The sequence below is a fragment of the Talpa occidentalis genome, unplaced genomic scaffold, assembly GCF_014898055.3.
Source record: "Talpa occidentalis isolate TD23 unplaced genomic scaffold, MPIMG_talOcc4v2.1 talOcc4.10, whole genome shotgun sequence".
Classification (NCBI taxonomy): Eukaryota; Metazoa; Chordata; class Mammalia; order Eulipotyphla; family Talpidae; genus Talpa; species Talpa occidentalis.
In genome coordinates this window covers 35,159,514-35,186,864 of record NW_023600993.1, presented here as the reverse complement: position 1 = coordinate 35,186,864, position 27,351 = coordinate 35,159,514, and the positions used below count along the sequence as shown (strand labels likewise).

Below are 27,351 nucleotides of genomic sequence, written 5' to 3'. Positions count from 1 at the left end.
GGTTTGTTTCTTTAAATTTATTGTTTATGGAGTTCTAGTTTTAATGACAAGTTGCCCCTCCCTAACTATATATCAGATGTGGAGCCTGAACACTCAGTTTAGCCAGGATGATGACAGGGGGAGCCATCTCTACCTCATCTGGCCTGGGGATTAGCCTCAGATCCAAATACACTTCCTCTGCTTGTCAAGCATGACCTTGCTGGCAAAATGGTGACAAGGATGGGATGACACCATTTAGAACGGACACCCTGCAACGTCCCTGAGTAACCCCTCAGCAGTTGAGGTGACAGGATAGAAACGGAGTGCTGCAGGGGGAGAGAGATGGTTTCCTCAGTTTCTCCAACTCAGCAGAGGGTGGACCAGGTTATCACCTTTATCAATGGCCAAATCCTCTGCAGGGAGGATTTACCCTGCAGAGCAGTAACACCCCTGCCCCATGCAAACCGGAGTGGGGCGTTTATGTTCACTTTAGTCTTTAGAAACTGGAAGAAAGTGGAAAAGCTAAATCAGTTACGGTTGAATTTCCATAGAGAGTTTTAAAACATGCTAAACTCTCAAATCACTGGGTCACTCAAGAAAAAAGACACACACACACTCATTTTTCAAGGTATTTCTTTTGTAAAGGAGCCAGATTTGGCAACTAGACTGAAAATCTTCCAAAATTCTGTACAAATGTGTAATATACAAATATACACAAGGCTTTTGCCAAGAAAAGACAGCACGACAACAAATGAGAGGCGGCTTTGGTATCACATACCACCTACGGCATCTCAACACCCCCGAAGAACTCGAGGGGCTGATGGGCCACAGTATAGGCTACACATGTAAAACACACTACATTACACTATGTACACTGAAGTATAAAAGGCCCACTGTCCCCTCACCAACTCACAAGCCCTCTGGCAGGAAGGAAGAACATTCACCAGACAACCCATGTAAGGGGAACTCCTTTAAGTGGGAGGGAGAACCTTGCAGAATGAAGTGGTTCACCTTAAAAACTATTAACAGCACAAGGCATGCCCTTAAAGAGACAGGCAGTAGAGTGAATTCAGGAGACAGACCATTCCTTGTGCTCTTTGGCGCTCCTGTCATCTCTCTTTCTCACTCCATCTCAGTGAACCGGGCAAACATGGCCTTCCGGACAGCATCTTTGTAGGAATCTGCACCTGACAATCCATATGCACTGCCTTTGGCTCCTAGGCCAGCTCCTTTTAGGCGAACTTGGGCCTGGCGGGGGGGACACAAAATTGCTGTCAGCGCCTGGCAGGTAGGGTGCAGAACACTCCCACACCCTTCATCCAGCACACTCCCTTCCCAGCAGGTCCACCCACCAGGAGAGAGAAGACAGGAGGAAGTTTTCTACTAAGATTTCTACACAGGAGACTTGAAACTAAAGGAATAAAATGGGCTGTGGAAGACAGGCAGATGTAACCCCCACCCCCTATACAAAATAAGGGCCCCAAAGCACTCCACTGAAGCCCAGGGAAGGCCTTGTATTGTGGGTAAGGATCACAGCAGGATAGCTGGTGTCAGCAGAACTCGCTTGTACAGGATAAACAGTCTGTAAGTCTGACCCCAGCATTGTTGCCAGACGGAGATAAAGGCAATCACTGGTCACGCCCTTGTTCTGTGGGTGGGGTCTGTGCTCTTGGGATTATCTCTCAGTCTGGGCTCTGATCGACTAAGAGATTTCTTATCACAAACAAAAATCCTACCATATTATAATTTCTTTTATATACAACCAAAAAGTCATCTAGAAAGAAACTAAACCATAGTACCTTAAAAAAGAATCCTGTCTCGGGCCTCCCTGGTGGCGCAAGGAGTTAAGCACCTTACTATGAAGTAATCCGAAGCCTCTGCAGCATGAGTTTGATCCCAGGCCAGGGAGAAACCCACATGGCGCAGCAGGCCTCTCCTGTCTCGCCCACTGCTCCCCTCAGCAGTGTGTTTCACTCAGTCTGCCTGTTCTGTTCCCCACTGTCTCTGGTGAACATTCTCACCCCCCAATCTTCTGGCCTCTGACCAGCTCTTGCATGCATAAATTGATAAATCTTAAAAATAAACAAATAAATAAATCCTATCTCAGCTTCACAGTCTTGGTATTCAGTATTTGTTTATAACAAGAGACAGACATTCTCAGTCCTTAGGAGAAACAGGTTTTACCCACAGACACCAAAAGGTCAGAAAAACCCAGTGGGTGCCACACCCATTCCTCCCAATTGACACCTTAAAAGAGGGGAAAAGTAAGGCAGGGCTCAGGGAACCCCACTTGGTGGTGACGAGACCTGGAAGGACCCTGCCTCTGCTCTCTGGGTGCTGTGAGCGCATCCAGTCTTTGGAACTACGAGCCGCTGGAGCCCAATGCCACTGCTTACCTCAATGGGGGCTGTGATGCCTTGACACTTCCTTCCCAAACCTGAGCCTTCCCGCCAACCCATGGCCTGGAGCATCTTGTTGCCGATGTTACTGTGGTCAATGCCATCTTTGGTAGGCTGCTCATAGTTCCTGCCGGTGGCAAACACGCAGTTAACTGACCAGAGCCAGCGCTCCAGCTAACAAGCAGAAAGACACACACAACACGTACACGGCGCCAGCGTCAAACTGCTTCTTGCGCTTGGGTTCTGGAGGTTCTGGAATGCCGTACTTCTCCCGCCGCTCTGCTGCTCGATCCCGGTACTTCATCTATGCGGGGGGACAGACACCGGCAGAGCTATTGAGACTTTTGTCTGTAACTGTGCAGTGCACTGATACTTTGAGATTATCACCTCAAGTACTTTCTTTATCTGGAGTTTGGCTTTTCAGAGTGGGCTGAAATACCAAACACCCTTGTTTCCCTCACACACTGCATGATATCTAAGATGGCAGGTTAGTAAAGATGAATTATATATGGAACCTGAGGCAGAACTATGTCTCCACAATCTGTTTTACTTAATTAGCCACCACTTGCCAAGCTCTTCAACCAGCTGCTGGGCTGTGGGCACAACCTGCTGAGGTCCCACAGAAAGAGGAGGGAAGAGGAGCCATACCCTCCTCAGCTTTTGGACAGGCCCACCTCCAGGGACAGGCAGCACCAAGGAGGTATCCAGAGACCCACTGTAGTTATTACCACAAACAGTGGGGAAAAAAACAGGAAAGCAAAAGCTCTAACTACAGTTATCTCAAAATTACCCTGGGGTAGGAAATTTCAAGTAACTTGCCTGGGGATTCTAGCCCCATAGATCTCTACTGGTATTTGAAACTCTGCCCCACTGGCCCTCATCCAGCCTCATCAAGTATAAAGTGACAGCCCATTAATGGACTCACAACCTTTTTTTTTGCCTTCACCCCAAACCCTGTTGTCCCCTGAGCCTCATTTAAAGTCTCCCAGGTTGCCCATGACTTTCCTGGCCAGGCCAAACAAGATCACTCTTCTCCTCACTAAAACCAAGTATATTTCACCAGCAAGTGTTTGGCATTCAGGACTTGTGAGCACTATTAAGGGTGTGGTTTGGTCTGTGCACCCTCATAAAGGCACAGTACAGGGCTCACAAGGACATATAGCCTGGGTTATACAATGACCCAGACCACAATGGCCAGGAGACAAGTGTGTGACAAATCCTATCCTGCCCCTGGGACCTGAAACTAAGTACTACAAATAAAAGCTCAAGCAGATACCCCCAAGATACTCCTAGTGGTTCAGAACCCTCATTTACCTCTCTCTCCCTTAGTTCCAAGGCTTCCAGCTCCTGCTCGCTCAGCCTGGATCGCCGGTAGATGTCCATGTTTTGCTATATAAAAGATATTACAGATACAGTAAGAAATTAGACCACCCTACTTTCAAATGTCATATTATCGTAGTCTAAGAATTAAAGTCCAGGGTCTCCCTGGTGGCACAAGAGGTTAAGACACAGTACTATGAAGCTATCTGCCGGCACTGCAGCATGGGTTCGATCCCCGGCCAGGGAGGTGACCACATGGCACAGACCTCTCTTGACTCGCCCGCTGCTCCCCTCAGCAGTATATTTCAGTCAGTCTGCCTGTTCTGTTCCCCACTCTGTCTCTGGTGAATCCTCTCACCACACCCCTCCCCACCTCTGGCCTGTACCCCAGTTCTTGTATGCATAAATAAATCTTAAAAAAAAAAAAAAGAATTAAAGTCCAATACACTTCAATATAAAAATGGGAGTTGGATGTATATGGAGCTGCCATGCTCCTTTCCTCTCCAGAATCTGGAGGGACTAGCAACAGGATAGCCTTTTAGAAGGCAATGATTCAATGCGTGTATTTACTGAGTCTTTGCTGCTATGTGGGCACCTGCACTATTTTACTGCCTGCCCTCCCCACCACAGCACAACTCAGAGAAACACGGCCACCTTGTGTAGGTCTGACAGCTGCTGATGCCGGACCAGGGCATCTCTGTTTGGGAATTGGCGCCGGCAAAGTAGGCAGGCCATTTTCTTCCAGTCAGCCAGTTTTTCTTCCTCACTCTCAAGTCTCTCCACCAGCTCCTCTTCATTGTCACTGTCACCACTGTAAGCAGCAACCAGACCCCTCTGGGGACAAAAAGGTGGGTCATTGGAAAAGGACAAAAGGAAGACAGCAATGGCTCCACAGCTGGCTACAGTAAATCTTTATCCAAGATGTGAAAGAATTCCCATGGCCTGTAGGTGTCCTGGTATCAACCTCTTGGGGCCCCCCCAAAAGAGTTCCTGGTTTGAGTGAGTGGTTTCAAACCATTAACCAGGTGTGAAAACCCAAAACATCAAAGTAATGGTCCACCCAGACTAGTCTTATCAGGTAAAACACTTTTTTCGGAGTCTTAATTTTCTCTTTCCATACCATTAAAACTGTCTATTTACAGATTCAAACAAAGTCAATTAACTGAGTTTAGAATTGAGGTACATTTAACACTCCACCTCACGTACTTGCACACAGGGAAAGCAAAGCCCTCAACATGGATTCCATATGCAAAAGCTGCTCCAAATACCCACTGACAGTAACCACATCCAGTCCCGGCAGCAGTCACAAGAGCTACGATGCAGTTAAGAATCAAACTGAGACATAAACCACAGACAATGATCTTTAAATGCTGATGGCACTTCCTTACTTTGAGGGGGTTCTCCTCGTCTCCATTCCGCACCAATTCTGGGATGAGCTGCTGCCTCTCAGATAAGGCTCCCTGGGAAACAGAGAACAAGTTAAAAGTCCCAAATGTTATTTATGTTCACATTATCAAGTCTGGTCATTCCTGCTACAGTTACCTTCTTCTCAAAGAGAGCAAAGCCAGCATCTGCTGCAGCGGACTCTCTTCTTTCTTCTTCCCTCAAGGAATTGACAGGTTGAAAGCTATTTTTAAAATTTTCTTTCTGCTTGTTTAAACTCTTAGCCCAGCGTTCCATGTCTTTGGCGATCTAATGTCAAATAACCACCACCAATTATCATTTAGGTAGAGCAACTTAGAATTTTAATAGTCCCCTGTGCCACCACCATAAGCCAACAAGGGTCTTACACCCGTGTTAGCTCCATTTCTAGCTACAAATATCTTCATGAGATGCTATTGCATACAACCAGTCATTCATGAATATTGCTGTGAGTCTTCAAGGACCACTCCCCTCCCTCCCTCTTAACAGACAGTTAAGAGACAATAGATGGGTAACATTAAAAAATAGCAAAATGGTCTACGAACTTAATGGAAGTATCATGGGCCCAGTTTTTACAAATCAAAATGAAGTCAATGTAAATGCCACCCCCCAAAAAAACTAAGGCCCAGAGAGAAGTATGAGTCCCCTGGCCGGGTCATGTGTTACCACCTGCTGGGCTGTTTTGCTCTTGGGTTTCTCCTTCTTTTCCTTGCCCTCTTTTGCAGGAGGTAGGCCTGTCTGTTGGTGGGAACTAGACTCTGCAGCTGGCACATAGGTCTCTTTCTCTCCATCCCAGTAAAGGTACTGCTGGGTTAAAGAATTGTAGTAGTACTAGAAAAAAAAAAATTCACTTAATGCCTACGTTCTGTTATGTCAAACCATTAATATCAGGTAACGTTTTGTTAAAAAGGCAAGTGAAAGTTGTTTTGTCAAAAAAACTAAACATGCAAACATAAAACAAGTTGCAGATCAGGAATTTTCCTGCCCACCCACCGTGGTGTAGGATAGGATGATGAGCCAGCCAGTGAACAGTGTGAAATTTGTTGGACAAAAGCAGAATATGGCTTCTTAAGTGTGTAATTCCCATTTCAATTCCTGGGCCTCAAGGCATCCAAAGAGCAATGCATCTCCCTCAATCTGTAGTGACCACTCATACAAACCAAATTGGCCAGAACAGGTGGTTCAAGAGGAATTTTTAATCACACATCCTCCATGACAACCAGTTAACATCTAGTCATCAGGTTTAACCATACAAACCCTTTTAGAAACCCGAGCAACCAAACGTAGGGTTTCAAAATGCTAGCTTGGGAGCCTGGGAGCAGGAGATAGCTAAAGGAACCTGATCTAAAGTGTGTGGCAAGAAGTGTACCAGAGAAGCAGCCCTTATAATCCTCTATTTATTCCCCACTCAATCTACCTGCTCAGCAGGGACTCTGGAGAGATTGCTATGCAAGGGGTGTAAGGGCAGTAAGGGAGGGTAGTGTGGGTTATAGATACATGTTGCAGCTTCTATGGTCATGAAGAAAAACTGCTGGGAAATGGTCTGACTTCACTAGTAATTGAAGTGGAAGAACCATGCAGAGGTCTGGCCTGCTTAGGCAGGTCCCACATAGCTTCACACCTCTCTCTCAGAAACCACAAGCTCTCAAGGCAAAGTTCCTGTTAAAAGCACTTATTTTACTATTCTATATATACCGCTCTTGGTCATAAATAGTTGTCTATTTATGGAGTGTTGGAGTTGCTTTTCCTCTCTAAAAGACATACACCATCAAAAATAAAATACCACTCCATAGATCTGTTAATTTCTACACTCAAGAACTCACAGGGATGCTAAGTGAAAGAAGATGAACACATTAAGGTCACGTGTTATCCAATTCCATTTGGAATTGGAAATGTCCATTAGGAAGTGTCTAGGGCCTCCCCAGTGGCGCAGTGGTTGAGCGCTGGGTTGTGAAGCTGCCCGCAGCCTCTGCAGCACCGGTTCAATCCCCGGCTGCTCCCCGGCCACCGGAGGAGGGTCCTGCATGGCGCGCAGACCTCTCCTGCCACCCGCTGCTCCCCTCAGCAGTGTGCTTTGGTCCTTCTGCCTGCTCTGCTCCCTGCTCTGGCTCTGGTGAATTCTCTCACCCTCCACGCTTCTGACTGTACCCAGTGCTTGTATAAATAAATAAATAAATAAATCTTAAAAAAAAAAGGAAAAAAAAAGGAAATGTTTAATAGGCAGACCTAGAAACAGAGGCAGACAGTGGTTTCTGGGTTGAAGAGGAATTAGTGAATGACTGCTTGATGGATACAGGTTCCCTTTGGGGTGATGAAAATATTCTGGAATTGGACAAAGGTGATGTTGCACAAAATTATGACTATGCTAAAATAACACTGAATTATATATATACGCTACAAGGTTTAAACTGTTCATTTTCTGTTGTGTGAACTTTATCTGTTAAAAAAACATATAGGGCCTCCCTGGTGGCGCAAGGGGTGAAGCACCGCACTATGAGGTGATCATGGCCTCTGCAGCATGAGTTCGATCCCTGACTGGCCAGGTTCAGAAACCCACATGGCGAGGCAAACCTCTCCTGCTCTCCCCTCAGCAGTGTATTTCAGTCGGTCTACCTGTTTCTGTTCCCCGCTCTGTCTCTGGTGGATCCTCTCAATCCCCGCATAAAAACATACATATATATATATATATACACATATGAATAAAGAAAACTCACAACTTAAAACTACCTAGGTCTTTACACAAAGATTAACTTACAAATTTTAACCTGACAAAAGAATTCATCATAACAGAAGTCAGAACAGTAGTTACTGAAGGAGAAGGGTACTGACTAGCAAGGGCAGTTTCAGCATGTTAGAATACTCTGTCTTCTATTTCACTACTGGTATGTAATATAGATTGAACACATGTACTACAGATGTGCACACATGTAAACAAAGATCTGCACAATTCAGGTGTGTGTACTTTTTCTGTGAATATGTTTTAACTCAAAACACATTTTTAAAATCCTTAGTGGGCCTCCCTGCTGGTGCAAGAGATTAAGTGTCAGCACTATGAACCTATTGGCAGCTACTGCAGCATGAGTTCGATCCCTGGCCAGGGAGCTGACCCACATGGCACAGCAGACCTCTCCTGTCTCACCTGCTGCTCCCCTCAGCAATGTATTTCAGTCAGTCCACCTATTCTGTTCCCCACTCTGTCTCTGGTGAACCTCCCCCACCCCCACACCTCTGGTCTGTACCCTAGTTCTTGTATGCATTAAAAAACAAAAACAAAAACAAAAACACGTGAGAGTAAATTTCAAAAAAATAAATAAAATCCTTAGTAAAAAAGGTTTAAATCTTAAAATAAAAATTACACCCTGGTGGTTTTGAAGAAGTTAAAACTAGTCTGGGTCGCTTGCTTCTCTGCAGGGAAATTTTCATTTCATACCTCATAAATGGACTAAGTGAAAGTAAGATATTCCTAGTGAGACAAAGGAGGAAAACAGTGCATTTACCTGCGAGTTGGGGTCATAGTAGAGTCCTGTTGTCGGATCATAGTAATATCCTGAAGATTCATCATACTGGTAAGTAGATGTGTCAGGCACTGCTGCAAAAACAAAATCCAGCATACAGTTCTTCCTTCAGCTAGGAAACTAGCTTCACTTAAATTCTAAGCCAGCAAGATGCAGCAGGCCTTTTAATGGTCCTCGGTCCTCTCTCATATCCCCCGTGTCCCTTTGACACCCACAAAGGGAGAGGAACTCTTATTAAACAAAGACAACAGTTAGGACCTTCCAACTGTCAACAGCCCCATGAGGTTTGGCTTACCATATTTGGTACCAGGAACTACACCAGTGGGGGAAGCGGCTGGGGCCTGTGTACTTGTGCTAGTGCTAGGCTGTGCTTCCTCAGTCTGGAAAGAACAGCAGCTTCAATATAATTTCAACTGTAAAAGCCTCTTAAGATAACTAAATCACTGCAATCACCTAGGAGGAAGCGCTCCCCTGACAGACATACTGTAGCAATGAACTAAGGCACTCCTTGAGCAAAACACAGGCTGGTAACTTTCTTCCTAAAAGGTCAAGTTGAAGCATGCACAAAGTATAAATATACCCAGTTTGGCATCTTATACTTAAGATACATACACATAGAGTGAAACTATAAGAGAAGTAAGGTTGGAATGTGTGTGTATTACTCAACTCTAGCTCATATAATACGATAATACTTGTACACCAAAACAAAGTTTCCCCAACAGTCACCACTTCTGAATTCAGGACATCAGGATTACCGGAGAGCCAGGCGGATTGGAGGTTTGATTATACAGCTGGGGACTCTGAGATACTACAGCCGCTGAGGTGGTGGTCACTGCTGTGCCTATGATAAAAATAGGGATTAGGAAGAGACAAAACACTCAAATTTAAGGCAAACACCTTTATCTGTAATGCCCAATCTGGCCTCCTGTCTTTGTGCATGTTAGTCTTTAATAATCTAACTCCCACTAAATACCTATGACATTTTCATTTCTATAACCCCACTAGAACATGACTACAAAGTTAAACATTCTGCTCTGGGGTTGAGAAAAGATTTAGCTACAAAGGTTATATAATAATGGAACACAAAGTAAAGGCTTCTTGTAGTGACTCTTCTGATTGACATTCTGGACATCAGACTCTAGGACCACACTGTGTCTGCTCACTGGAACTTATGTGGCTCTCCACAATTCCTAACAACAGTGAAGGAAAATATACTGCTAACATCCAAAAATGAAGACCCATCATGACATGGTGTCTAAGAGGTTATCATTAGCTCCTGGTGTAGATATGCAATCTGAATACTTCTCCAGAACCTTAGGCACATGAGGCAATCTGAATCCAACCCCCCAAGCCCCCTTGCGGGTAAACTGACACATATTTTTGGATCTAGTTAAATATCTCCTCAGATGCAGATGCTTAAACAAAAGATAAAAGAGAGATAATGTTTACTACCTGCTACAGATGATGCATCAGATTCCAATCCTCCAGTCTGTTGCTGATAAAACTGCTGGTAATCCTGTGAGTACTGAAGAAAAGTCCATTGTTAAAATTGCTCTTCTCAGACACACTCTGGAGATCAGAAGTTGGATGTTGGTCAAAATCTACCTACCTGAGCATACTGGGCATAGCCATCTTGTCCTGGCTGCAGGTAACTGTAGTCAACGCTGCCTCCTTCACCACTCTGAGACTACAAGCCATCAAAAGAGGAAACACAAACTTAGTGGGTAAGGAAAGCTAGGGAGTATTTCCTAAAAATGCCCTTGGATAGGGCCTCCCTGGTGGCACAAGGGGTTAGTGTCTCAGCACTATGAAGATATCCACAGCCACTGCAGCATGAGTTCAATCCCCAAGCAGGGAGCTAACCCACATGGTGTAGCAGACCTCTCCTGTCTCGCTTACTGCTCTCCTTAGCAGTGTATTTCAGTCAGTCTGCCTATTCTGTTCCCCACTTTGTCCCTGGTCAATCCTCTCACCCCACCCTCCCGCACCGCTGGCCTACATCCCAGTTCTTGTATGCATACATAAATAAAATAAATCCTAAAAAAAAAAAAAAAGGGTCCTTGGATAGTTTACTTCATAGGCGAGTACTACAGGAAAGGTCACTACTTTGAGCAAAGAGATCCTCCATCTCACCTGTGTGGATGACCACTGAGCAGCAGCAATGGCTGTACTAGCCACAGAGAAGGCGCTGACCCGGTTACCATCTGGGAGGACCAAGTCTCTGAAACCGCAAAGACCCAATCATTCGATCCTACATCAATATGCTCCCAATAGTATCTCCACATGGGGCCTCCCTGGTGGCGCAAGGGGTTAAGACTCAGCCTATGAAGCTGTCCGCAGCCGCTGCAGCACAAGTTCTATCGCTGGCCAGGGAGCCATCCACATGGCACAGCAGACCTCTCCTGGCTCGCCCACTGCTCCCCTCAGCAGTGAGTTTCAATCTGCCTGGTCTGTTCCCCACTCTATCTCTGGTGAACCCTCTCACCCTCCCGCACCTCTGGCCTGTAATCCAGTTCTAATATGCATAAATAAATAAATCTTAAAAAAAAAAAAAAAAAAAAAAAGTATCCCCACATGAAAAGAATTAGCAATTCATTCCAGCCTTCTTTAGGGGGTTTTGAATACCACCAGGGCCATATTTTAGAGCAGAACAAGCTCTGAAACCTTCTGGGGTAAATTCCTCGGTAGGTAAGTATCCTGTAGAATCATGGCTCTACTTTGTACCCTGCCATCTAATAAGGTGCCAGCTGGATAAGCAGTGGTACAAGAAACAGGAAATTACATTGCTAGGCTAAAGCTCCACATACATGAAGCTATTAGTATGCTGCTCTGGAAAGAAAGGATTATTTCCAGATGGGTCTGTATTACCCCGAAGCAGTTTGCTTAGTGTATATTCTTAATCCATCTGCCATGTTTGCGTTTTCCCTGCTCTAAAGTTTTTTTGGCAACTGGCTATCGTGGACAGGAGGGAATAAGCTCTATGAGAAGACAACTGTCTTTGCAACCAGGCAGGACAGTCTCAATGTACAGAACATGGGCTCATGGTATAGTTAAGCAAAGCTGCCCCAAGAGAAGTGTACAGATGCAGCAGTTCGAAATAACAACAATGAAGCCACTCACTTTCTGGCACTTTTTGCAAAATCAACCCCAATAGTTTTGCCATCAATTTTCAAAGGAGGATGAAGACTCTGTAATATCTGAAGCAGCTGAGAAGCATCCTGAAGGAAAATTTGAAAATAAATGTCAAGTAATTAGAAATCTCTTTACCTCCCTACCCCATTCAAAGAAATAAAGCTTTCTATTAAAAATTACCAGTAATTTCTTTTTGTTTGTGGACATGAAACCTTGAAAAGAATTCCACCCCCCTCCAGGATGTAAAATTATCCAGTATTATTAAGGAAGTACTAAATCAATACAACAAAGCATGAAGACCGAACTGTGGCTCAAACTCAGGTATATGCTCTTTTTACCACCAATTGAAGCAATTGGTCCTATAATTTAGCACCGCAATAAATGTCATTATGCACTTTCGAACTTTGGACTCCAGGAGCCGTAAACACAGTATCATAATTGGAGGTCTCCAGAAGCTGTTTCTTTTAAAAGGAAAGAGTCATTGAGCACCTCACCATTGCAGAAGACAGCTGCACAAACGCGAAGCCTCTGTTCTGTTGGGTCTGTTTGTCTTTTATGAGGCGAATGTTATTGACAGCTAAGGATGCGTAGGGAGATAGCGCTGTCATAATGGAATCCACCACAGTATGTGGAGCAATGTTTCGAAGTATGATTGCTGGGGACAAATGAAACAAATGAGAGAGACATACAGACACCCCCCCCCCAACATATATGCACATTCCCACCACCAATGCTTTCCAAGGCATGTTCAAATACAAACAATTAATTCAAAGTAATTTTGGGAGGTTTATAGTATATATCTAGTATATCTTTCACTCCGACATGGTGAAGATTCTAAAAACCAATCTCTTATGGGACATTCTAAAACTTGCTCATTTAAAAGGGTAAGAGAATAAAAATTTCCAACCTTTAATAAAAGACCAAAAGTTTACACCTGAACTTACTATCACAGTAGTAATCCACAGACTGAACTGATTCTGTGGTTCCAGGGGGCACCTCCTGTTCAGAGTCTACAAGAAGGATAGAGGGAGAGGAGATTTAATTTTTAAAACAAAAAACAAACCAATGTATTTTTTAAGTAAGAAATATATCCAGGGTCCACCCTGGTGGTGGAAGGGGTTAAGTCTCAGCACTATGAAGCTATCTGCAGCCACTGCAGCACGACTTTCAACCCTGGCCAGGGAGCTGGCCCACAGGGCGCAGCAGACCTCTCCTGTCTTGCCCGCCGCTCCCCTCAGCAGTATATTTCTGTCAACCCACCTGTTCTGCTCCCCACTTTGTCTCTGGTGAATCCTCTCACTGTCCCTGCCTCCCACCTCTGGCCTGTAGCCCAGCTCTTGTATGCATAAATAAGTAAATCTTAAAAAAAAAAACAAAACTCTCGGGGCTCCTCTGGTGGCCTAAGGCTTAAGTTCTTAGCGCTATCATGGCTGCATCCCCAGTTCCATTGGCTAGGGAGCTAACCCTACATATGGTGCAGCAGACTTCTGTGTCTCCCACTGTTCCCCTTAGCAGTATATTATTTCAGTAGATCTGTGTGTCCTGCTCCTCTATTTCAGTAGATCTGTGTGTCCTGCTCCCCACTCTGTCTCTGGTGAATCCTCTCACCCCTACACCTCTGGCCGATACCCCAGTTTTGGTATGCATAAATAAAATAAAGCTTATTAAAAAAAAACAACTCTCCACTCTCACCATCATCGGCAGCATCTGCCTAATCTAAGGTCAAGGCAAATATACAAATTACTTATTTAAATACTCTACAATGTGCACTTTCCCTCAGATTCACAGACAACCCAATCAGTCAGGTTTTCATGCATTTTTCAAACAGGTGAATCTGGGCTTACCAAATTTGTCTGCTCCACATCGGAAGCATTTTAGTCTTTTCCTGAAATTGTTAAGGCAGCACTGGAAAAAAAAATATCTGTAATTATTTCTCACAGTAGGTCAGGCTTACTAGTAACAATGTGGGTTAGAGCATTATGGCCACGGCAGTGCTGATAAGCAACATAAAAAAAACAGAGTAATATATATCCAAGATCAAGAAGGATTAATCTAAAATTCTGAATTCTTCCAAGAAAAAAATTCCTCACCTATTTTGAAGTAGAATTTTATTTTTATCAAGTTGGGAAAAAGTTTTAGTATTTTCCTATAAAATCTACAAAGAGTCACCAACAAAGTCCATTATATTAAAGGAGAATGACATGGGCCACTTCACATATACAAACACAATGTAAGTGGAACGCTGCCTAGAGTTCTCTATTGGACAAATGCAAAGAGGCTGCCCTTTTTCAAAATGTCAACGGCAATACCAAACTTTAAAATGGTGTACTGGTGGGGCCTCCCTGGTGGTGGAAGGGGTTAAGATACAACCTATGAAGCCATCTGCAGCCACTGTGGCACAAGTTCGATCCCTGGCCAGGGAGCTATCCACATAGTGCAGCAGACCTCTCCTGACTCGCCTACTGCTCCCCTCAGCAGTGTATTTCGTCAGTCTGCCTGTTCTGTTCCCCACTCTGTCTCTGGTGAATCCTCTCACCCTCTACACCTCTGGCCTGTACCCCATTTCTTTTTTTTTTTTTCTAGGACTTGGGATTTTACACACTTACTTGTTTTTTCAGGTATGGCATTCCAGGATGAAATTTATATTTCTCAGAATTTTTTTTTTTTTAAAAAGATTTACTTATTTATTTATACAGGCACTGGGTACAGTCAGAAGCGCAGGAGGGTGAGAGAATTCACCAGAGCCAGAGGGGAGAGCAGAGCAGGCAGACTGATGAAGTACACCGCTGAGGGGAGCAGCGGGCGGCAGGAGAGGTCTGCGTGCCATGTGGGACCCTCGCCGGAGGCCGGGGATCGAACCGGTGCTGCGAGAGGCTGAGAGCAGCTTTGCAGCCCAGCGCTCAATCGCTGCGCCACCGGGGAGGCCCCTGTACCCCATTTCTTGTATGCATAAATAAATAAATCTTTAAAAAAAAATGATGTACTGGTGATAGGACCATAGCTAACCTTAATTAACTTGGGGAGGGTCACAGGATTTTTATTAATTTATTAAGAGACTGTACCAAAACTTAAGAAGTTCTAGAATTCAGGAAATGGTAAAGTGAAACAAACCTAAAATCTATATTGAGACCCTGGGCTTATACACTGGATCTTAAAATTTCTACAGTGTTCTTGGGAGCCTGTCCTCTAATACCTAAAGTAAGTCACAAAGTATGAAAATCACCTTATGATAAAAGTCAGTGATTGTATACTTAAAAGTTTCCTTATTTGGATAGCATGGGAAGAATACCGGCTTACCTTGTTACAAAGCCAATCTTCAAATTTAGGTCTGGGGTTGCTATAATGCATTGCAATGTGTTTTCCTTGAATCACCAACTTTTTCTGTAAAAAAAGAAGCAATTAGTTATTCCCATTGTGAGGAACTTGTGTCCATTTTCCCAGGGCAGAGCACACTTCGGAAAAATCAGTGCTCTGGAATTAAATGGACAACATACGGGGAGGACCAACCACCGCCACCTATACTCTGCCCATCCAATCCTTCAGATAGGCAGTAAGAGAATGGGATACGGAGTAAAGGTAAACGGAGTCAGGGAGTGCTGAGAAAGCTGCCAAACACTAAACACTGACATGCACCAGGCCGTGTCTCCAGCAGAGACAGAAGTCCTAACATTCAGCATTGACAGGCTGCCTGAGAGTGACAGTCTATTTCAAAAAGCAGAAGACACAACTCTCCCAGTTCTGAGATTGTCTCCTACTTTAGCCCTTGGCATGGTGTCCTTGGGCTTCGCTTCACATTCCCCCAGGCCCCATCCATATGCAAAGTTCCCCTTCCCCAGACTTTTGCTTCAGGATGTGTCCTGTGGGGGACAAGGGGAGGGTAACTCATTTTAAAAGGGAATCTGGTTACAACTCTTTCTTAGGAGGGACTATTCTGAATGCCATCCACTCTAAAACAGCTAAATGAGAATTTTTGTCTGCCAAGTGCAACAATGTAATGTCCTACATGATAGAAGCGTTTTTCACTGTAATAGATGGTACTCTCTTCAAGATGAGTGACCAGGAGGCCAATGAAGTTTCTTCAGGGGGGAGGTAAGAAAAGTTCATAAACACATACACCACCTCATCCTTCAAGTCAACCATGTGACTAAAAGGGACTTAACTTTAAAATAGCAAAACTCCAAGCTGGATCAGTCTAGCCAAGAGTATACCCAGCATCTGCCCCCAAAGAGCCTTCATTTAACCGGAGCACTGTCTTTTTTTCCTCCTTTTTTTTGGAGGAATGGGGAGGGAGTGGGGTGTTGGTTGACACTATCAGAACAGATTTAAGTAGGCGGTTAGATATCCAGATTTTTAAGAGGAGTCTAACTCCTCTAAACATACATACTGTTAGCAATTTGGTTCTTGCAAATCCTGGAAGAGTTAAGACATGCTGTGAATGTTGTCTCAGTGATATCTAAAGGCAAGACTGCATTTCTGGCCAAAAGAAAAAGCGCTGAAGGGCCATCCACTCACTGTGATGTACAGAAGCAAAAATAAACTGGGATATATGTCAACAGATCATCCCACTAAAGGATGTGTGCTGGGGGAGACTCCAAACTACCACTGAGTCCCTAATCCTATTGGCCTTTTATTTCTGGAGTGAATTTGAACTGTAATGAAGTATTACACATTAACATAGCTTTGTATACATTAAAATTGTGGAGATTTTAAAATGTCTTATAGGTTTAAATTTCTCAGAGGAGTTTTAAACTCCCAGAAGTCAGTCTGATACATCCACTGCATCAAAACAAGCTATCACATCAAGAAAGCAGACTCAGTGAAGCTTGTGCATATTCTGAATTTACTAGGATGGTGTCCATGGTATGAAATGAATGAAGCTTTACTTTTATAAGATCAGGCTGTCAATTCTGAGTTAAGAAAATGAGAGGCTCAAAAATCTAACAAATCAGTCAATTAAAGGGCTACCCTCATTCATGAGTGAGTCTTGTTATAAATGGTAATATATTACCAATCAGAGAGTATAACACTTATTTATGTCATAAAATGCTATGGAAAAGCAATATAATGAGTTAAGCAAACTTCACAGAATGCACTTGGTTATGGCACTCAATACTGTGCTTTGGAGTTCTGGCAAAAAAATGCTATTTAATTGCCAAGCACCAAACATTATCTTGACAAACTGAAGAACACTTCAGTCAACGCTGCATCAAAGAACCATCAATGATTTGCTTTGAACAGACTATAAAAGGCATTCTCAGGGAGATTAGAATGTTAATGCCACTCTAACTAGATTAGACAGCAGCAGGACACCAGCTCCCAGGCTAATCTCATCAGAATTATTGTTCATAAATTCCACTAGGTCCTTAAATAGTTCTTGAAGACCCACATGAGCAGTTATGCTTCCAGGCGCCTTTCGGACTCCAAGCAGAAATAAGGAATTACTTATAAAATGCCTGTAGTCAACTTTCATTATATTCTCTTTGCTGTCAAATCGAGAGTTAGGATATTCTAAAATCACTCTCAGTGAACATAATGAATAGGAATATAATCAGGTAGGGAAAAAGAGAACATCAAGATGTTGTAGTAATTACCAGTCTGGTAATTCAGTGGTTAACAAAGCCCTGCCAGGCAGCCATGTTTAAAAGCAAGGCAAATTCTGCAATGCCGTCCTTGGCACTGTTATTTATTCTAGTAATATCAATTTTAATATATACAAAGCTTTTTTTTTTTTTTTTTTTTTAAAAAGTCACTCCTTTGGAACAAACCACTCCTTCAACCTTTTTTTTTAATTGTACAGACTTGTTCCATTTTCATGAATATCTAGACTTGGTGAGTGAAGCAACCTGATTGGCTTCCATCCAGCTGGTAGCATCTTGCAAGTGATAAAACTCCACGAAGGCGAAACCACGGCTTACACCTAGAGACAGCATTCAGATATAGACGGGATACTCGTGTTAGTCAGTTCCTTTATAACAGGTGAATCTCTCTCCCACTGCTTCAACACTGCGTGACAAAGCCAATTGGGAAGCAGCTTTACAAATGTGACTTGACTTGGGGATCTTCTTGATACTTTGCCATGGCAAGGAACCAAGCCGCCTGAACTAAATGCCACTCGATTTGATTCCACGCTTAAAAAGTAACCATGCAACCGACTACAAACAGTCAAACAAGGAGTTTATAAATCACTACTTACCGAAGGAAAAAAAAGCCCCTAAAAACAAAGCTTTTTTTTAAAAAAGGTCCTCAGATGCTCTCTAACATCGTTTTCAAAGAGTCACATTCCTTAGCCATGGCAAACCTTTCATTCTGAATTCATGTGCTTGAAGATTGGGGGTATCAGGATGTTCTTTAGGGACTGAGGTGGGAATGGGGAAGAGAACCAGAACAGCAGGAACTAAGCAAGCTCTCACCTGTTTTCCTCTTCATCAGCCTCACGTCTGCAGGCTGAGGGCCTTCAAAGGATTCCATCATTTCTCGAATCTGCACAGAGTTTTACACATTTTAAAGTTAAAGCTTCAGTCACAAACTATTCCACACCAAACAAAGTGCAAGGCAAGGGGATTACATCAACTGTTAAAGTAGTCAAGTTTAAAACTTCTATTACCAAAATGCAATTTATTTTTTAAAAAGATTTATTTATTTATGCATACAAGAGCTGGGGTACAGGCCAGAGGTGTGGGAGGTGAGAGGATTCATTAGAGACAGTGGGAAACAGAACAGGCAGATTGACTGAAGTACATTGCTGAGGGGAGCAGCAGGCGAGTCAGGAGAGGTCTGCTGCGCCATGTGGGTTGCTCCCTGGCCGGGGATCGAACTCATGCTACAGTGAGCATCAAAGGTTGCGTCTTAACCCCTTGTGCCACGAGGGAGGCCCCAAAATGCAATTAAAAAAATGGAGTGGAGCCTCCCTTGTGGTCTAGGGGTTAAGTCTCAGTGCTATCACTGCTATGAGGCCATGAGTTCGCTATGAGCGGTGAGTTCGATCCCTGGCCAGGCAGCTAACCCACATGTGGTGCAGCAGACCTCTCCAGTCTCGCCCACTACTCCCCTCAGCAGTGTATTTCAGTAAATCTGCCTGCTCTGCTCCCCACTTTGTCTCTGGTGAATCCTCTCAATCCCCCCCACCCCCACCACATACCTCTGGCCTACACCCTAGTTATTCTATGCAAAAAAATAAATAAAATATAAAAATGAAGTAAGGAAAAAAAAAAGTGAAGTAAGAACACTTTTCATAGAAATTAATGTATAACAGCCCTGAAGTCTTTTATATGCGGCCTGGGGAATTCCCTCAGGCACAATTATTTATGTTGTGATGAAGTCTTGCTTATGGTATACTGTTCCTCAAGACTCCCTCTTTAATTCTTCAATATCTTTAAGTCTTTTGTTCTAAAGGAACAGAGAGAAAATGAGATTTAGCAGAGGCAGAGGATATATCACTGAGGGCCTCTAAAGTACATGATTAAGGGCCTCCCCGGTGGCGCAGCGGTTGAGCGCTGGGTTGCGAAGCTGCCCGCGGCCTCTGCGGCGCTGGTTTGATCCCCGGCTGCTCCCCGGCCACCGGAGGAGGGTCCCACATGGCGAGCAGACCTCTCCTGCCGCCCGCTGCTCCCCTCAGCAGTGTACTTCGGTCCTTCTGCCTGCTCTGCTCCCCGCTCTGGCTCTGGTGAATTCTCTCACCCTCCCGTGCTTCTGACTGTACCCAGTGCATGTATAAACAAAAACAAACAAATGAATAAATAATAAATAAATAAAAAACATGCCTCTATAAAAAAAAATTAAAAAAAAAATAAAAAAATAAAGTACATGATTAAGATCAGTAGCCAAAACTGAGGAACTCCTTTGAGATACATTTCTGCCCAATATCCTAAGAAATCCCAATCATCCAATAATCCTAAGAAATCAAGTTTTCTTACATTTAATTAATGCTAAAAATTAACAAGAATCAAAACATACATAGATTTCTAATAAATCAAAATAAGCTTAATAGAAGAATAGACAGATTTGCTAATGTCAGGCCAGGACCTTACTACAACAGGAAATGATAAAAAAAAAAAAATACACTGATTTCTTTATCAAGCATACCAGATAGCAATAGTCCCAGGAAAAAAAAAACAGGACTGAATTTGTGAAATAGATTCTTAGTGAACCCAACTTTTCATTATGTACAATGGTTGCAGATCGGTCCACTATCATTGTGAATTTTGTATCTGTGAATTTGCCTATTAACTAAAATTTACAATTCCAAATCAATACACGATGCACATGTTCCCAGCTAGGGCAATGCTTTGTAGTGTTTCAGTTTTCACATTGTAAATAAGTGTCCTTTACTTAATCTGTTCATTTTTTTTTAAAGATTTATTATTTATGCCTACAAGAACTGGGGTATAGGTCAGAGGTGTGGGGGGTAGGAAGATTCACCAAAGACAGAGTGGGGAACAGAACAGGCAGACTGAAATACACTGGTGAGGGGAGCAGTGGGTGAGACTGGAGGTCTGCTGCACCATGAGGGTAGCTCCCTGGCTGGGTATTGAACTCACGCTGCAGTGGCTGCGGATAACTTTATAGGTTGCATCTTAACCCCTTGCGCCACCTGGGAGGCCCAATCTGTTTATTTTTTAAAGATTTGTTTTCATGTATGCATGCATGCAAGAACTGGGGTGTAGGCCAGAGGTGTGGGAGGTGAGAGGATTCACTAGAGGCAGAGTGGGGAGCAGAACAGGCAGATCTACTGAAATTCACTGCTGAGAGGAGCAGCCGTCAAGACGGAGAGGTCTGCTGTGCCATGTGGGTCAGCTTCCTGGCTGAGGATCGAACTCATGCCACAGTGGCTGGGGACAGCTTGATAGCACTGAGACTTAAACCCCTGTGCCCAGATTTCACTGTTTAAAATGGCTCTCTAAGTTTAGTGCTTAAGTGCTGTCTAGTTTTCATAAGTGCAAGAAAGCTGTGATATCCCTTACAGAGAACTTATGTATCTTAGATCTAAGTTTCATTCAGGCATGTGTTACAGTTCTACTGAGTTCAACATTAATCATTCAACAATATGTATTAATGAGGTGCTTCTAAATAGAAATACACACAACAAGGTACATACTGATCTGGTAATGAAAATGTTGATGTTCAGAGAAACATAACTTTGCATTTTCTCTAGGAACAATGGTTCAGTATTCCTAACTACTACTACTACTACTAAGAATCAATAGTATCTATTTTTTCAGGGTACGAGAAGCGCTACACTGAGTCCAACCTTAGTAACATAGTTAACTAGAAAGGTGCCAGAGTTAATAGTTACCATTAAAGAAGTAGTGGTACAGCAACATAATAACTAAATAAAGTTACTCTTAATAGTTCACATATGGGGGCCTACTTGGTGGCAGGGGTTAAGACACAGCACTATTCAGCTATCAGCAGCCACTGTAGCAAGAGTTTGATCCCTGACCAGTGAGATAATTCCATGGTGCAGCAGACCTCTCCTGTCTTGCCTGCTACTCCCCACAGCAGTGTATTTCAGTCAATTCTCCTCTTCTGTTTCCCACTCTGTCTCTGGTGAATCCTCTCACATCCCGCACCTCTGGCCTGCACCCCAGTTCTTGTATGCATAAATAAATAAATCTTAAAAAAAAAAAAAAGTTCATATATGGGGAACCAGAACACTAAAGACAATGAAAAAGGATAAACTGAAGTTTAGGAGACTAATTTAAAAATGTTTTAAAGATCTCAACAAATTTTCTAATATTGCATAATATTTGGGAATCCTGGAAATTCTCCATTGAAAACCAGTTCTTTTAGGGTAGGCACTACAACTCCCCAGACGAAGGTTGAATTACCTAACTATTACAACTTTATTTCATTACCAGAAGGAAGACTCACAAGTCATGTAGGCACAGTTTCCCCCATGCCACCTACTTCCTCTGAGGAGGCTCAGGGTCATGGGCTTAAAAGGCTCCATAGGAGGGCAATCTGATCAAAGGTATACATTTGCCTGAATTGATTCTTGCAGGATTTCTCACACTTTCTACTCCACAAGCCCACTGCTTCCTTTACCTGAGCTCAGTTGTTGTTCCTGTCTCATCTATCACTATTCTTTCCCTCCATCATTTTAACCTGCACTGTTTCTACTATCAGGCAAAATCCTCAGTAACTTTATTTTGTACTTAGCTGAGATTTCAGACTCTAACACCTGGCCCCGACAGCATCTCTATATCTGCCTCCTCCTCCAAAAGTCTCTGACTTTAGTCAAATCGAGTTGCTGATTCTTTCTCTTTCTATTCTCGGGTCTGTCTGACCAGTGCCCCTACTAAGGGGCATACCTTCCCCATAGTTCTCCACCAAACCGTTTCTGTTCCTCAAAAATCCCTCCACTAGTAACAACCTTCATTAAAGAAACTTCCAGAGCCATTCACAGGACCTCTTCCAACACTGATTCCTTTTCACTCTGCATTATTTTCATCTGCTGATCGTAGCTATTCATCTACAAGCTTTTTCAAGGAAGGATCCACAACTCTGCATCATTGTAGCATCTAAGATAGTACACAGTAGAGAGGTGTGCTGTGGACCAAATAATGGAATGATTACCCATTATTAACTCAAATATCCCATCTCACATTTATCACTTCTAGTGTTTAAAAGACCAAAGCTGTGTGAACCCAATACTTATCTTTAACTTTGTCTAAAATTCCCGGAACATGAAAGTATTACTCTGAATGCTCCAAGACACCAACACACTGCTGTGCATTTACATCTTTTAAAAACATACTTTAAAACCTCACATTTATTTCACCAGGGGTGGCTGAGTAGTCTTTTGCGTTCCAGGGGTGGGAACACAGGAATGATGAGTTTCACACAAATCTATGATCTTATGGGGGAAATGAGATAGGTGTGTTGTTAACCAGTCTAGGTGCTATATGTCACAAATACAGTGCTTTGGGAAGAAAACCAGGTAGAAGAAATTTTGCTTGCTATTTCTGAAAAGGCTTCACAAAAAAGGGCCTTCAAGCAGAAAAAGGTTATTTGGTAGAATGATGGATGTGTCCAAAGTGGACTGCAGGGGAAGCAGACACATCCTATCAGATGTGTCTGATAGGAATGGGTGAGGGTCAAAGAAGCCAGTGGAAATAAGGCAGTGCTCAGGATACCAAGGCCCAGTCTGAGGAATGGGGAGCCAGAAAATGACCCTTCCTTTTCAATAGGCTTCTCAGAGGTCTCAAATGGATAGTCTAATTTTCCTCAAACCAAAGGGCAGACACATCATAAGTGTTTTTACCAATGAGACATCCTTACTGAATAAGTACCAATTCAATGAAAATGTACTGACTACCCCCCATAAGGGCTATCGAAGACGTGGTTAAGGAACTTCTGTAGTTCCTTAACCTGTAGTTAAGGAAATTCTAAGAACTCTACATTGAGCTTCAAAGTGTTAATAAAAATATTAATTTATCTGCACCATGAGAGAACTCCACCCTAAAGACCGAAATATATTTCACTAGCTGAGCTATTAGTTTAAGATAAAATAATCACACAAGAAAGTGTCAGAAGCTCCAAGTTTGTTGCACCTATGGGACTGCTCATCAGAACCGTTTTCCCTTACATCGCTCTCTGTGATGGTAATGGGAAGGCCGCGCAGCATGATGGTCTTGCTCTCCCTCTCATCACTGAGATCATGCCTGTAGTCATGCTCGCCATAGTCACCATCTGAATGGTAGCCATCTTCAGATCGGTCACTGTTCCTTCTTTCGCGTTCTCTCTGATTTACAATAAACAAACAATTAAAATCACACTGAGTTTATACCCTCTGATCTAGGTCATCCACTCCTAGGAATTTATCTTTAGGAATAACAGAGATGATATCAGAACTCCATCATCCACGATGATGCTCATTGCAATGTCTTTTACAGAGCAAAAAACAAACTAGCAATGAACATTTAGCTCAGGAAAAATAGCACTGTCTGAGGCATAGGGGTATATTAATATGCTTCTAGTGCCTCTTTAAAATGGTAATAATATTCATTTTATAGGTAAGTATGATGAGTTCATGTAGTTAAATGTCTTGTGCATGCTAAGCCTATGTAAGCCTGGCCAATATTTCCATAAGGCTGTTTGTTTTAAGGGTTAGAGTCAACTCACAAAAGATTTCAGAAAAATAGAGGGTTTGAAAATAACATTCAAGGAGAGATTTGCACACTTAATGTACTTATTTCAAGAATCTTGGCAGTATGTGCATACAGTTCATAATCCCAACAACTGCATTAACAGTTGCTGGTTACTCACCTCTGGACTGTCATAGTCTCGGTAGTCGTCGTATCTATCGCCCCTCCGATCATCACTAGATCTTTTGTAGTCTGAGTCCCTCCGCCTGCTTCTGGAGTCCCGCTCATCACGGTCATCCCTATCTATGATGGAACCGTACCTTCCACTACGCTCTGTCCTACTGACTCTGTCAGGGAAAACAATTTTCATTTACTCTGAAGTACATCACATTTTGTATTTGTTGAAAACACGTATATACCCGTAGCTCAGTTTACAAGACATTCAAATAGCTGAACACATCCCTTTAATTTTATCACCAAATTCCAGTTTACAAAGAAAATCACTGGGGAAACTTCTATATTCCTGAAGGCAAAGTAATTTTCAGAAATTCACGCTAAATTTGAAAATAAAGCTATTAAAAGTTTGGGTTAATATTTTTGAGAAAGGGTCTGGCTGTCCAGTTTTGTCTTGTGTTTTCCCAAGTCTATTAATAGTCTACACATCCCTCCTTCCATCCCTGATTCAGATTTTAGTGATTAAAGTGATTTTAGTTTATTAAAGAGAGGAAAAAAGCAATTATTAACACTTCACCCAATTTCAGAGGAGAATGCATGCTAACTTATCCCTCAAAGGTCTCTTATTACTGGGAAATGGAGCAACAACCTAGATGAGTTAAATTAATCTTTTTCCAGGCATTCAGATATAACTAGCACTGTCAAAACATTGTTTCCTATAACACCCTGTTTATTTTTGGTTATTGGGCAGCAATCGGCTTCACAGGAAAATTTAATAATGAGGTTGACCATAGATACAGTTCTTTCACGAACAGTTTACTGTGTTCATAAAACTGTATAAGGACAAGACAAAGGAAAGGCTTGCAAGAGCCTCATATAGAATATATAAATTTAATAAAAAGAAACCAATGAAAAATAGTCTAGGTGTACTTCAGAATGGGGATGAGATACACTAAACAGGTATAGGTTACATTTTAAAGTGTTTTTTTGGGGGAATTTTTTTTAAATGACAGATTGCTGACAGACACAGCATTACAACAATGACATCATGTGACCTGCACATTTCCTGAGTCTTTCTCTGGGCCATCAATTTGATCCATCACTGGGATTGGCCTCAATACCAAGGAGGCAAGGCAGCCGAATAAGTAAAGGTTGCGTGTGTTAACTCAAAGGTTTAACATACAACGCTCAAGAAAGGTTGAGTGGGAGTATCCACAGATAACACCACAGGCAAATGCTGTCAAGTTTTAACTCTCCACTAATTCTTCAGCAGTTTTGCGATTTGTTGCTGTTGATGTAACCCACTATTCAAAGCTTCAGCTCTGTAAATCTGGATCACCTTGTTTTCAAGGGGACAACAGGAACAAGTATTCATTGATTGCTGACAGAGTGCAAAGTGTCACACTATATGCTTTCCTGGCTTCTTAAGAGGCTGTTATTCACACTGGGAAACGTCAGGGACACACTCCATCCTGCCCTCCATTGCCTAATTCTTACCTACGCTCAGGCTCAGAGAATACTTTCTTAGAGAATTTCTTAGAGAAAACTTTCTCCAGGTAGCTTTCTTGGTTGTTTCCAGAAAAATACATACTTCCTATTTATTCTAACAGTACCCTCAAATTACTTATCACAGCAGGTTCACACAGTAATTCTCTCACTAAAGTAAATGCTACTGAGAGCAAGTATCATGGTGCTCATAGCAATGCCTGGCATAAAATAGACCAACACTTATTTGATAAACCACTCTTAACAAGTTATTGAATCCCCAATGAAATGTTGAGATCAAAGTCATGTACAGCAGCAGTAACTTACCGTTTGTCTGAACCCATTGTCTTAGTTAAGATCTAGCACTGGGCTCCAAAGGTTTAAATTTTGTTGTTGTTTTTTCCTCCCTAGAAGACAAAGAGATTGGTTGTTGCAAATCTGAGAGATCACTTGAGTCAATCGTTCTATAAACAGGGACGCTTACTGAGGTTGGAATTTCATCAAATCATGAATAGTGATTATCTAAAGTGAGGGCAGGGACCAACTGCCAAGATTAAAACATGCTAACATTTGGTAACAATGAACATAGGAGGAAGATGAAGCCTACTTTAAAATATTAGATTCCGTATTCAACAACAAAACCCTTAAAAAGGTGCAAGCATAAGACTCCTAAGACTCCTTTCCTGCTTCTACTTTAAGATCAAAAAGCAAAAAGAATAGATCTGCAGTCAGCTCCCTGTGTTCTGAATCAAAGCAACTCCAATGGGGGTTGACCGTTAAGACATCAAAGTGTCTTTGTTAATACAAGGAGCAACATGAAATTCAAAATTTTCTGATGAAAAATTTAAAATCTTTTACAAGTCGAACGCTGAGTTGATTGAAATATACTCCATTTATAACGCACTGGTTAAGCCAAAGCTATTTCAATGAGACAAGCGCAGAGCTCGACACGACTTAATTCTTCAGCAACAAAAAGCACCACGTATAGGGCCAGTCGGTCCACTACCCAAGTCTGAGTGGCGGCCAGCGGCGCCCCGCAGCGCACGGCGGCGATGAAACATCACAGAGCGAAATCGCGTTCGACGCGCACTTGGACTGAGTAACTAGTTACAGCCGTCCGTGGCGCCTGTTCTAGAGTAGGCGCTCAACGAACGTTTGCAGAATTAATAAACGGAAGCGAACCATCTGGGAGAAAACAAGGCCACAGACAGAGTGCCGATGCCATCCCTTCTCTCCCCGGCAGTACCCAGACCCACCTCCGTGGGATGTCGCAGCCGAGATGGCGGCGACACGGCCTGCGTGACCGGCTTGGACGTCCGGCTCTCCCTTCCTCCCTGACAGTGCTTCCCGATCCCCCGAGAGGTCCCCAGTCCGAGGATCACTTTTGCGGAGCGAGCGGTTTCAAGTGCAGCTGCGGGGCGATGGCGGCTACAGACTGCGGGGCGCCCCGAAGGAGTACCCGAGGGACAGGCGGCCGGGCTGTGGAGTCGGAGACGCGTGCCGGTCGGGGAAAACTCAGAACCCGAAAGAAGCGGGCTGCAGGACGCCCTGTGCAAGCTGACAGTGCTGGTGGAGAGGAGGGGCGCGGCCTTCCGATGCCTGGGGTAATTTAGCACCTGGAGTGACCCGGCTGAGGCCGATCGACCACCGCCCGCGGGTGACAGGGAGGGGCCACAAGGCCTGCTCCGACATTAAGAACCGCCGGTCATTACGAGTGGCAGCTGCACTTACCCCCAGGAGGGACCCAAGCAGCAGTAGTAGTGGTTTTATGCCCCAGAACCTCCAACAGGGAACGGCCGCCTCACAAAATGGCGCCCTCGCCGCCGGCCGTCTCCTACC

General features: G+C 43.3%; 1 protein-coding gene across 2 annotated transcripts; it reads right to left on the bottom strand.

Moving 5' to 3' along the window:
- Positions 1–27,351, bottom strand: RBM5 (RNA binding motif protein 5). Of its 2 annotated transcripts, none has more exons than XM_037529393.2 (25): positions 27,244–27,351; positions 25,840–25,919; positions 24,035–24,200; positions 23,355–23,510; positions 18,178–18,247; positions 17,611–17,684; positions 15,065–15,148; positions 13,612–13,672; positions 12,712–12,777; positions 12,262–12,422; positions 11,756–11,853; positions 10,769–10,856; positions 10,245–10,322; positions 10,088–10,160; positions 9,391–9,476; positions 8,931–9,015; positions 8,618–8,709; positions 5,790–5,951; positions 5,241–5,390; positions 5,087–5,158; positions 4,353–4,532; positions 3,693–3,767; positions 2,585–2,682; positions 2,376–2,505; positions 1–1,227 (listed from the first exon to the last, which is right to left on the bottom strand). In XM_037529393.2, the coding sequence occupies exons 2-25, from the start codon at positions 25,854–25,856 to the stop codon at positions 1,102–1,104; spliced, it is 2,448 nt and encodes an 815-aa protein (XP_037385290.1). In that variant the 5' UTR covers positions 25,857–25,919; positions 27,244–27,351; the 3' UTR covers positions 1–1,101. The 2 variants fall into 2 exon arrangements, with proteins under 2 accessions (XP_037385290.1, XP_037385299.1); XM_037529402.2 differs by lacking the exon at positions 27,244–27,351 and adding an exon at positions 26,769–27,233.

Bases quoted from the DNA above. Each gene is read 5' to 3' on its own strand.
- RBM5 (XM_037529393.2), bottom strand. The intron at 9,477-10,087 runs GTAGTAAACATT...TTTTTATCATAG, and splicing joins TGATGCATCATCTGTAGCAG to GCACAGCAGTGACCACCACC. The intron at 2,506-2,584 runs GTACGTGTTGTG...TGCCACCGGCAG, and splicing joins CAGTTTGACGCTGGCGCCGT to GAACTATGAGCAGCCTACCA.